An 11,294-nucleotide genomic window follows, 5' to 3' on the forward strand; every position below is an offset into this window, starting at 1 on the left:
GTTGCTCTCATCTGAGAACCTTCTTCAGTTCTAAGGTCAAATGGTGAGGAGTCCATATGGCATTATTTCAGTGCCACTATTCTGAGCGCACGTAAAAAAATATTGAGCGCACGTAAAAAAAGATTGCAAGTGCAAGTGTTGCATTTTGAAGAGAAATTTATTTTGAGCGTACAAAAGCTGAATTTGAGTGAACAAAATTCATTGCTGCGTGCAAAAAATGTATTTCAGTGTTTGCGCTTATCCATATACACACACACAATAGCACCCCCTCTCGCTCAGTTTTTTCATTTGCGCTTGCTCGCAATGTGTTGCTTGCGCTCACAACATTCTCTGCTGCGAGCGCTCAACTCTCTGTACACCGTTATAATATATGGCACACAAGATGGCGGCGCGTGTAGACGCAGCAACCTCACGCTCTCCTGAAAATGCGCTCTCCTGAAAATGCGGTGTTTTGTTCGTCAAGTAAGTGTCTTTCTGCAAGTGTTTTTCGTCAGTCCACGGCGGAATATGTGTACAGTCGTCAGGCTCTCTTACACATTCGGAGAAGCAAGATTTGCCAAGTTTTGAACACGAACGTTGAGATGCTAAGGGAGATAGGACTTCTGCGACAGCCTGCTAGCTGGCCTAGCAACTCACCGGACTCGCCTGCTACCCCTCCCCGGGCAAGGAGGCGTCGAAGGCGGTGCGCTAGGACAAGGAAGCGGGGCAAGCGCGGAGGTGTCCGAGTCAGGCTCGAGGCTAAGCCAACTCGCCCAGCCATACCATCGATCCTCTTGGCCAACGTACGATCTCTGGACAATAAAATGGATAACATTCGACTTCTGAGATCAGCGAATCGCAGAGTAAGTGACTGTTGTGTGCTAGTTTTCACTGAGACATGGCTTAATGACAACATTCCGGACTCGGCCATACAACTGGAGCAGCTAGCATGCTACAGAGCCGACAGGGCTCTCGTAGACGGAGGCAAGACCCGAGGTGGCGGGGTCTGTGTTTACATCCGTGACGAATGGTGTCGTGATGCCACTGTAGTACACAAACACTGCTCATCATTGGCGGAGTTCATGATCGTGAAGTGTCGCCCTTTCTACTTGCCCAGGGAGATAAGTTCGATCCTGTTGGTCGCTACTTATATACCTCCATCTAGCAACAACAGCGATAGAAATGCGGCGCTGAACGAACTGTATCAGGCCATCAGTGAGCAACAAACAACACACCCAGACGGTTTCATCATCCTCGCAGGAGACTTTAATCATGCTGATCTTAAAACTGTTCTCCCAAAGTTTCATCAGCATGTACATTTTCCAACAAGGGGAGACAACACATTGGACCTGGTCTACACACAGGAAAAAGGAGCATACAAAGCCATCCCCCTCCCCCACATCGGCACCTCTGATCACCTTACTGTTATGCTAATGCCAGCATACAGACAGAGAGTGAAGGTCATCAAACCTGTTACGAAAGAGGTAAGAGTGTGGCCACAGGAGGCCACCTCTGTTCTTCAAGACTGCTTTGGGTCAACTGATTGGAACATATTCAAGGAAGCAGCCACCTACAATAACATCATAGACATTGAGGAGTACACAGACACGGTGAGCTCATACATCACCAAATGCATTGATGATGTTACACAAATGAAAAGTATCACAACCCGAGCCAACCGGAAGCCATGGCTAACAGGAGATGTCCACAGGCTGCTGAAGGCCAGAGACAAGGCCTTCAGAGCTGGGGATGAAATAGGCCTGAGAACAGCGAGAGCCAACCTGTCCCGTGGCATCAGGAAAGCGAAACAGGACTACACACACAAGATAACCTCCCACTTCAATGATAGCAAGGGCGCACGAAGCCTATGGCAAGGCATCCAGGCTATTACAGACTACAAGCCTGCAGCACGTAGCTGTGAGAGCGACACCACTCTGCTCAACAACCTGAACAGCTTCTTTGCACGATTTGAAGCACAGAACAACACACGCCCACAGAAAACACCACCACCTCCACACGACCAGCCTCTGTGCCTGTCTGCTGCCAGCGTGAAGAGGACACTCATCACCATCAACGCCCGGAAAGCAGCGGGTCCAGATAACATCCCTGGTAGTGTGCTGAAAGACTGCGCAGAGGAGCTGAAGGATGTCTTCACAGACATCTTTAACATCTCCCTGAGGCAAGCCACTGTCCCATCATGCTTCAAGACTGCCACCATCATACCTGTGCCAAAGAAACCATCCCCAGCCTGTTTCAACGACTACCGCCCCATGGCACTGACACCCATTATTATGAAGTGCTTTGAACGACTAGTCATGTCACACATCAAATCCACCCTGCCTCCCACCCTGGACCCATACTAGTTCGCATACAGAGCGAAACGATCCACAGAAGATGCAATCTGCTCTGCCCTCCACCCAGCCCTAACTCACCTGGACAAGAAAGACTCATATGTGAGAATGCTATTCATAGACTTCAGCTCAGCATTCAACACCATAATACCACAACAACTCATCTGTAAACTGGACAGACTGGGCCTCAGCACCTCCCTCTGCAACTGGCTGCTGGATTTCCTCAGCCAGAGGCCTCAAGCGGTGCGTGTGGGCAACAAGGTCTCAAACAGCATCACCCTGAGCACGGGGGCTCCACAAGGCTGTGTACTCAGTCCTCTGCTCTTCACCCTGCTGACACATGACTGCACAACAACCTACAGCTCTAACCACCTTGTGAAGTTTGCGGACGACACAACGCTGGTGGGGCTCATCACCAAGGGCGATGAGACCCACTACAGGAAAGAGGTTGAGCTCCTGACCACGTGGTGCAGAGACAACAACCTCCTGCTAAATGTTAGCAAGACCAAGGAGGTTATTGTCAACTTCCAGAGAGGCCACACCTGTCACCCCCCATTGACCATCGACGGCGCTGCGGTGGAGAGGGTGAGCAGCACCAAGTTCCTGGGGGTGCACATCAGTGAGGACCTCTCCTGGACCACCAACACAGCATCACTGGCCAAGAAAGCACAACAGCGCCTCTACTTCCTGCGCAAACTCAAGCGGGCAAGTGCTCCACCACCCATCCTGACCACATTCTACAGAGGAACCATTGAAAGCATCCTTTCCAGCTGCATCACTGTGTGGGGCGGTAGCTGCACTGACTATAACAGAAAAGCTCTACAGCGCATTGTGAGAACAGCTGAGAGGATAGTTGGTGTACCACTCCCCTCCCTGCAAGACATCTACACCACCCGCCTTACCCGCAAAGCCATCACAATTGTCAACGATGCAACCCGCCCCGCGCACTGTCTGTTCAGCCTCCTGCCCTCCGGAAAAAGATACAGAAGCCTCCGCTCCCGCACTACCAGGCTCACCAACAGCTTCATCCACCAGGCTGTGAGACTGCTGAACTCTCTCCCCTCCCAGCTCCCAGCCAGCAGAACCACCAGACTGGCAGGAGTATAGGAAGACAGACTGGACCCTACCCCCCCCCCCCCCCCCCCCCACCCCCACCCCCACCCCAACCCCACACACACACACACTCCACAACAAGGAAACACTCTCCACATTCCTGACTGGAAACGACTACCTCTGCATTACAATTGCACACAGCTGCTGCTATATATTTTTAGTATTTTTAGTATTTTCTTTAGCACTATTTATATTATTTATATTACTATTACTGCTGCTACAGTCTTATGCTGCATTAAAACAAAAACACTTACCAACCACAACCTGGGACTACGTCAAGTAGACTAGTACACTACTTTCCAGGGCGCACTGTGGAACACTTTATTATATGTTATGTGTAGGTCGTGTCTTGTTATATCCTGTATGTTACCTAAATGTTGTGCATCTGCACTTTATTGTTGTCTATGTCTATGCATGGGACAGTGTGAAACGTAATTTCAATTCCTTTGTATGGCAAGTACATCTGAAGAAATTGACAAATAAAACTGACTTTGACTTTGACTTTGACATAAGTGTGCCACAAAACCAACCAATCACAGACTTGGTTTCAAAAATTCTGATTGGCTCTTACGGTCTCCAATCAGCTCGCTAGCTGCTGCATTCCGGACACCGGAAACACTGTCCACTCAGCCTCGCTTCTTGCAGATAGAGGGATTTTTGATTTACTCTGCAGCCAAAGAAGAGATGGCAGAATCAAACAATGGCTCCAATAATACTACACCACAGTATCAGGTGAGTTTAATTTTTTTTGTGTGAATTTAGTAATTTGCTGTCTTTTCTGTTTAATATGCCGTGAAATTGTAGTTACAGATGCAGCTGTAGAGTTTAAGCTAGCCTAATGGGTAATTACCAGCGTAGTTGTCTTACTCAGGCAGTGTATCCCAATCATGCTTTTTAGGGTAATGGTGCAGTTGAGTCAGCAGTAAGAAATCTGGTGTCTTTGCTGCTTAACAACATATCCACAAATCCTTCAGGGAGGCCAACAGAGAGTGGGCAGCCGGAGCCTAGAACTCTGACTATCCAGCAAGAGATGACAAGGTGTTAGCTTTTTTTGTGTGTGTTTTTTTTTTCTAAACGTTTTGCAATCTTTTCTGTTACAGTTATTTGGTTTATTGATTTATCAACATTGATTTCTAAATTAAAATGTGCTATTAAGGACTGATGTCATATTTAATAACTTTATTAAACAATAACCCTTATGTTATGCAACACTGCATTTTTTTTAAACTCATGCATTTTCATCACACAGATCATTTCCAGGACATTTCAAATCAAACTTGAGCCGTGGTAAAAAGAGATGTTTTACATCTACTAAGCAGCTTGTTAAGGCAGGCAGTAAGACCACAGGCCTCAGTTTTTATTTGCTGTCAAAAAACACATCCTACACTCCTTTGCCAGCTGAGGAGCTTGAACTCCTACAAGCTGGCATGGGGAGACAAACCGTGTCTCTTCCAGAAGATGGTGACCATGCAGAGGTAAGTTTGTATAGTCAGTATTAAAATAAGTCATTGGCAGACACATTTAGCCTGAATCATATGCCATAGTCCATTTAGTGTTCCATTCTGCTTAACTGTGTTTTTAACTAAGATTTCTAGACTTCTGGAAGAAACCTTTCCAAAAATGGAATATCTTTGTGGAGGATGGCTCTTGCATAAGGCAACAGGTTTGTTGTAAATTCAGTTTTTATGTGTGTTTTTGGCATTCTTGCGTGCTCATACTGCATTAGAATTATGTAGTTGATACTTTTGCTGCTTGATTGTTTGTGCTATCTTTCTGTCAATAAAGGTGGGAGTGGTCGACGAAAGCTCACTGTAATTCCACCTGAAACAGAAGGATATTCTGTCAAAACACTGAAAGCTGTGTCAGGAGGTGGCAAATCCACTTTTTACATTGTACCTCTTCAGGAAACATTAGACACATCTCCTCTACCTCCCGACTCACAGCACTTTTCAAAGATGCCAAAGAAGATATGTTACCAGTGTAATGAAGTTATGCCTCTGCAGATGCTTGCAGTACACATCAATACGTGCAAAGGAAAATTCTCTCCTGATGAGACTGATGATGAGGTGAGACAATTTTGATGAAGTCAAAATGAGCAATTTTAATTAAATAATATAGTATCACAATTACTGTTTTTCAATTCTGCAGGAATCTGAGTTATGCATTGTGAAAAGCAAATGCAAGGTAAACCTAGCAAATTACTAAAAACAATAGTAACTACAATAAATTTTGTATCGGTAATGATCTTTTTCCCACTATGCATAACATGTACCCCCTTTTTGAAATTGTAGGTTATTTGTCCAATATACTTTCCTGAAGATGAGATCACAGTCCACGCAAGTCTGTGTGGGGATAGGTAATCTTTTTTCAGCCATTTATGAAAAAATGTTAATCAGTAACAGTCCACGCAAACATATGTATTTTTTTTTTTTTACTTTGTTTCGTCAACAGCTTTCAATGCATGGTGCCTGAAGAAAATGACCAAACTACATGCACACCAACTCAAACTTCAGTATGCACAACAGACAGGTAATCTTTGCTCTATTATAGTTCATATACACATTATTATGCAGAACCATTTGTTAAAATTATGTGTAAGATCTTTTAAACAATAGCTGGGTTTTAATTTCATATAAAACATTTTATGATCACACTACTTTAAATTATGGTTAAAGATTGTTGCACAGAACATGCTGCAATAATTTCTAATCACGTTTAATGTGGTAGCCTCTTTTAATCTAAAGATGATTATTTTTCTTTGAGAACTTAGGATGTTTTCTACCCTGTTTTTGTTAAGCGTGGAAGATGTATTGCGTTGCCTTGAACAACAAGTTGACACCACAACAGAATTTAAGTTGTGTGTGGACAGAGAAGACCTTTCAGACAGAGGCATTCTCCAGTGGCAGAGAAAAAAATCTGCATCTCCCACCAGTGTTCTTAGGGTGGTTTTCATTGGAGAGGCAGGCGTGGATACAGGAGCACTTAGGAAAGAGTTTTTGAGTGGTGAGTTGCCTATTACCTGTTTTGTCCTAGTGTCAAAAAATAATGGATAACTTAAAAATGCGGATATTTTTTGTATGAAAGACATGATTTCAGGTATTGAAAGCAGATTCTTTGAAGGACCTGAGAACAAGGGCAAAAACCCCAAGTATTCTCTGACCGATCTTGATAATGAAAACTTCAGGTTGGTTACATACGAGCTTTGTGTATTACATTTAATACGCATCCGATATTTTTGTAAATGTTACCTGAAAATGAATTATAATCATTTGTCTACACAGAACTGTTGGTGAAATAATTGCAGTCAGCCTCGCCCAAGGAGGCCCATCTCCTGCCTTTTTCAAAGAATGGTGCTACAATGTCCTCTGCTCAGGAGAGGTTGATTTCAGCTGTCTGTCTAAGGAGGATGTTGCAGATGTGGAATCTTCCCTGCTCATCAGCAAAGTGAGCACCTGGTTTAGCTCTGGCACATGATATATTATGAGTATGGTGTTTTTAAACACTTTTAACCTTCTGTATTTCCTCTTTCACATTATACATTTCCAGGTTGAAGATGCAGCAGACATACAGTCTCTGATGTTGTGGGCTGATGAAATTGTCACCTGTGGATACACAAACCAGATAAAGATGGATAGTAAGGAAAGCATGATACGGTAAGCGAGAAAAAGTCAGAGAGATCATTAACCCATCCCCAACTAGTTTTTCATTTTGTTTTGTTTTCTTTAAGTGCCATTGTCTTACACTCTACAACAAGACTGATTCCAATGCTACAGCAGCTCAGAAAGGGCATGGAACTGTATGGTCTTGTGAACCTGATGGCTGTAAATCCTGAAGCTTGCCACAGTTTGTTTGTTCCTGGGAAAATCCTCAAAGTAAGTATTAACATAGCAGCTTCAGTCTGATCAGAAGACAGTCCACTTATCTGTACTGTAGTTATCCTGTATTTATTTATTAGTTTTGAATGAACGATATATCTATAATATAATCTACTTTATTTCCTTATTTACAGCCAGACGCTGATTTCATTATGATGAGCTGCCAACCACATTTCAGTGAAAAGGGGACATCTAGGGAGAGAACTGAGAGGAAGATCATAAATTTTTTGCAAGATTTCTTGCAGGTGATTGAAGCATCAGGTACTATATAGTATTAGCTGTATATACCTATAGTATTGTGTATATATACCGTATGCATCTGTTAAATATTTTTGCTTTAACATGCAGGGCACTAGGAAGTATTCTTAGTTGTTAATTTAAAACATTGTAATCCAGATTGCTTTTTATTTAGAAAAGACTTCAGAAACATTTTCAAACATCACAGATGGAAACACAGGCGGTGCAGGTGGTGAAAAATCAGAGTCTCTTGCTGTCCAGCCTGTGCTCCAGTGGATGACCGGCCAGTCCCATGTTCCCATCCTTCCTGATGAAAAGAGACATTTCAAAATAACATGCAAGTTTGACCACGAATGTAAGGAGCGGCTGGGAGATCACTTAATTTGTTACCCAGTTGTGAGTGCATGCACTTGTACTGTGACTTTTCCAGTGCAGCATCTGGACACGTACACAATGTTTAAAACCATAATGAGTGCAGCAGTTAGATATGGTGGTGGATTCCACAGAGTTTAACACATTGTTGTCTTGTAATTTGGAAACTAAATGAGTAAAAATGTTTCTAAACATTAGCTGTTAAGATGTTGGTAGCTGTTTCATGAAAATGATAAGACTTCAAAACTTTGTGTAGGGTCCTACGTTGATAGATAATAAGCAAGTGCTTTGTTTGATTGTCTACTTGTAATCTGAATTGTAATCTGTAATCTTTCAGCAAAGAAATCCAGTATTTGAGAACAAAAGAGCGGTGACTTTCACGTCCATCTTAAGTGTCACTGTTGGTTTGACACCAGTAGCAAGAATTGTATATACAGGTCACGACCGTAAGATTCTGAATGTTCCAAGGGATTAATTGTTCTCTGAAGTCCCTCCAGGGTTTCCTCATCCAGTGGGCATTCAATTTCAGGAACCACAACTGTGCTGTTAGATTCTTCTTGCAGTACAGCACTCTCCCAGTCAATGCCTGGATCCTGAAGCTCCTTCAAATCCACAAACATATATAATAGTCATTATTCCAGAATAGGTACTTTTGGGAGTAATGTTATTTTGTGTAAGCGTTTTTTCCAATAAATACAACAATTTAAAAAGAATGCCTTTGTTTTCATGTTCTTCTTACTGTGATTTACATTAGTCGTAATTGATAGGCAAGAATGTATAAAATCACCAGAAGCATCTCGCAGATGTGCCACAAGTGTTTAATATGTTAATTTCAGAAGAGCAGAGTTTCAGAAGAGCAAAAAACTATGATCTGGTACCTCAAGTCTCTCGCCCTCGTCCAGCTCTTGTAGATGTCCTATACACCAGAGCTGTTCAGGAGTGAGACCACCTTCTGTCCTGAGGGGATGATTATTCCATCCTCCAACAAAGGTGACAAGATCTGCTCGGAGTCGAGGGACAAAGATGTAGTGGACACCAAAGAGATGAATGACATCTGAAATGTCAAGCAGGCCATCCTCCTCAAGTGAGTGAAGAACATCATGGTACTTGCTAGTGACTGCAATCCAGACATCACGCCAAAGTCGTTCTACTCTGTAAATACATTTGACTTTGGATTTATGGTATTATATGCTTTAAATCAATATCAGAACTGCTACAACAATCTACCCATGCAGTCAATAATAATATAAAAAAAACATCAAAAGACTAACCTCTGATTGTGGACACTCTTTCCAGATATGAAACTCGCTCTCCCTGTTCCTCTTGTGGCAAACATGAAATGTGCAATGTCCAGGTTTTCTACTCCTTGATCTGCCCTAACCCTATGATAAAAATACATTTTTAAGGAAGTTGTCTTTAATGAAACTTGTTGCTAGCATATAAATTTGATCAGGGCATTAAACCTTGATGGCAAGCCGTGAAGCTGGGCTGATCTCAGGAAAAATGAGAATGCAGTTTTTGCCCTGTTGTTAGTTGCTGCATCCAAGTACAGGACCTGCAGTAAAAACAAATGGAAAATTAAAGATCTGGTTTCAGATCATGTATAGTTTTTCAGTTAATAATGCAGTTCCATAATAAGTGTTCAAGGAATATTGTACGGTTCTATGTTCAAAACCATAATTCAAAGCTTGAGTAGTCTATACATCAATATTGGTAGTACTTATCAAAAAATAAAAATGGCCTTTTAGTTGAACCTTTTTTTTGTAAAGAACTGATTATAATTTTTTTTTTAAATTGCAAATCGTCCACTATGTTGGCTTGCTGAATAATTGATGTTCATAAAAAAATAACCTAATACAGCTCTCATTTCAAAACTACCAAATATTCTACATAACAGTTTAAATTTTACCTTCCTTGAGTAGCCATCCACTCCACCAAAGATCACAACATTGTACCTGTTTCAGAGGGAAAACAATCTCACTAAGGCTTGATTTGCAGAACATGTAAGACATTGAAAATAAATTTTTCAGTATGCAAACTTGCCACTGATTTAAACTGGACACTTGTCAGGTGTGCTGAAAATAATACCAACATTTTTATATGTGAAAGTGGATAAGTTCAATGAGACTTAATATTTTAGTTCCCTTGTCATGATTTTTTTTTAAGTTTTCAGGAGCACTTACCATATTATGTGTTGATAGGCTTGTTATCATGGAAAATATCGATATACAAAGTGTAAATAATTGCTCAAGAAAATTTACAATTAACAATATTACTGCTTTTGTTATACATCCTGTAATCCTTTTACTTAATATTACTCTATGAAGTGCTTTTTAAAATATTATAAACACACTGAAAGACCTATCAGATAAGGTTGATTAAAACAGATTTAAAGTATAACGTGCATCTTTCTGCCCAACTTTTATCAGAGCTATATAAGTGGGTATTTTACCTTATTAGCTTGTGATTTGTGTCTATGTGGACAAGGGAGAGAGGGCCTCGCACCGAGTAGCTTCTTCGCACAACACAGCCTAGTTCTGTAATCCGTGTGAAGATCCCAACAGCATCAACTCGATGCATGGAGGCCATCATTCTCCACTACTGAACACGGAGACCCATAGAAACCAAATGTCCTTGAACCATTCGATAGCCAGCATTTGGCATCTGATTTTTGATAGCCGATATGATGTTGTCCAGCTCTTGGTCATTCATTGTGCTGTATGTTCCTCTCACAGACAAGTCAAATTCTTGCATCCTCCTGAAGATTGTTCTTCTTGAAACACCAAGACATTTAGCGATGCAGCTGACTGGCAGCTGAGTGTCCAACAAGTTCTTCAGTTTTTCTCTCTCTAGTACGATTTTGGGGTGGCCAGGTCCCAGACCAACTTCTGTTTCCAGTTCAATAATTCCCACAGAGGTGATGTTAATTTCACACTGAACCAGATGATGAACATTTTGTAGAGCCTCTGTAACCTCTGACAGACCACCTATTTGCTGAGAGAAAGATTCAAACAGAACAAGCTCATGACGAGTCAAGAACTCCAAATAATCCAGATTTAGTGGTTGTTGGTTTAAAGCAGCTTCCAGTTTAGAGAGGAGTCTATGCATCATTTGCTGTCTCAGTATGTCCTGTTAAAAGCAGCAAACATGGACAAGTAGTTAGAAAAATACAATGAAATGACGTATCTCAGACAAAAATAAACAACCCATAAAACGAACTACATGAGGTACATCATTTTGCAAGTTTGCATAGTTTGAAAATTAGCTAACGTCAGTTATCAAGCGAATAATAATGTACAAAATGATTTTATATTACTTACATGTGGCCGGGACATGTTGTTTTCGTGCTGCTGTTCAGTATTCGACA

General features: G+C 41.8%; 2 protein-coding genes across 5 annotated transcripts; one reads left to right on the top strand and one right to left on the bottom strand.

Annotated features, from left to right (window-relative positions):
* Positions 1–203: 203 nt before the first annotated feature.
* On the top strand, positions 204–8,640 carry LOC109199529 (G2/M phase-specific E3 ubiquitin-protein ligase). Of its 4 annotated transcripts, XM_019354870.2 has the most exons (16): positions 204–363; positions 3,952–4,175; positions 4,342–4,481; positions 4,693–4,918; positions 5,031–5,106; positions 5,229–5,509; positions 5,592–5,627; positions 5,735–5,799; positions 5,895–5,972; positions 6,241–6,446; positions 6,528–6,627; positions 6,725–6,887; positions 6,990–7,096; positions 7,171–7,315; positions 7,453–7,579; positions 7,731–8,640. In XM_019354870.2, exons 2-16 carry the CDS (start codon positions 4,128–4,130, stop codon positions 8,066–8,068), a joined length of 2,136 nt encoding a protein of 711 aa, XP_019210415.1. In that variant the 5' UTR covers positions 204–363; positions 3,952–4,127; the 3' UTR covers positions 8,069–8,640. The 4 variants fall into 4 exon arrangements, 3 of the variants coding, with proteins under 3 accessions (XP_019210415.1, XP_019210413.1, XP_019210414.1); XM_019354868.1 differs by lacking the exon at positions 204–363 and having other exon boundaries at positions 3,962–4,175; positions 4,418–4,481; XM_019354869.2 differs by lacking the exon at positions 204–363 and having other exon boundaries at positions 3,962–4,175; positions 7,453–7,563; positions 7,731–7,928.
* Positions 7,993–11,294, bottom strand: LOC109199530 (uncharacterized). Its single transcript, XM_019354872.2, has 7 exons — positions 11,248–11,294; positions 10,380–11,056; positions 9,837–9,882; positions 9,391–9,482; positions 9,199–9,309; positions 8,806–9,079; positions 7,993–8,529 (listed from the first exon to the last, which is right to left on the bottom strand). The coding sequence occupies exons 2-7, from the start codon at positions 10,517–10,519 to the stop codon at positions 8,323–8,325; spliced, it is 870 nt and encodes a 289-aa protein (XP_019210417.1). The 5' UTR covers positions 10,520–11,056; positions 11,248–11,294; the 3' UTR covers positions 7,993–8,322.

This window comes from Oreochromis niloticus, unplaced genomic scaffold (genome assembly GCF_001858045.2).
Source record: "Oreochromis niloticus isolate F11D_XX unplaced genomic scaffold, O_niloticus_UMD_NMBU tig00000238_pilon, whole genome shotgun sequence".
Classification (NCBI taxonomy): domain Eukaryota; kingdom Metazoa; phylum Chordata; class Actinopteri; order Cichliformes; family Cichlidae; genus Oreochromis; species Oreochromis niloticus.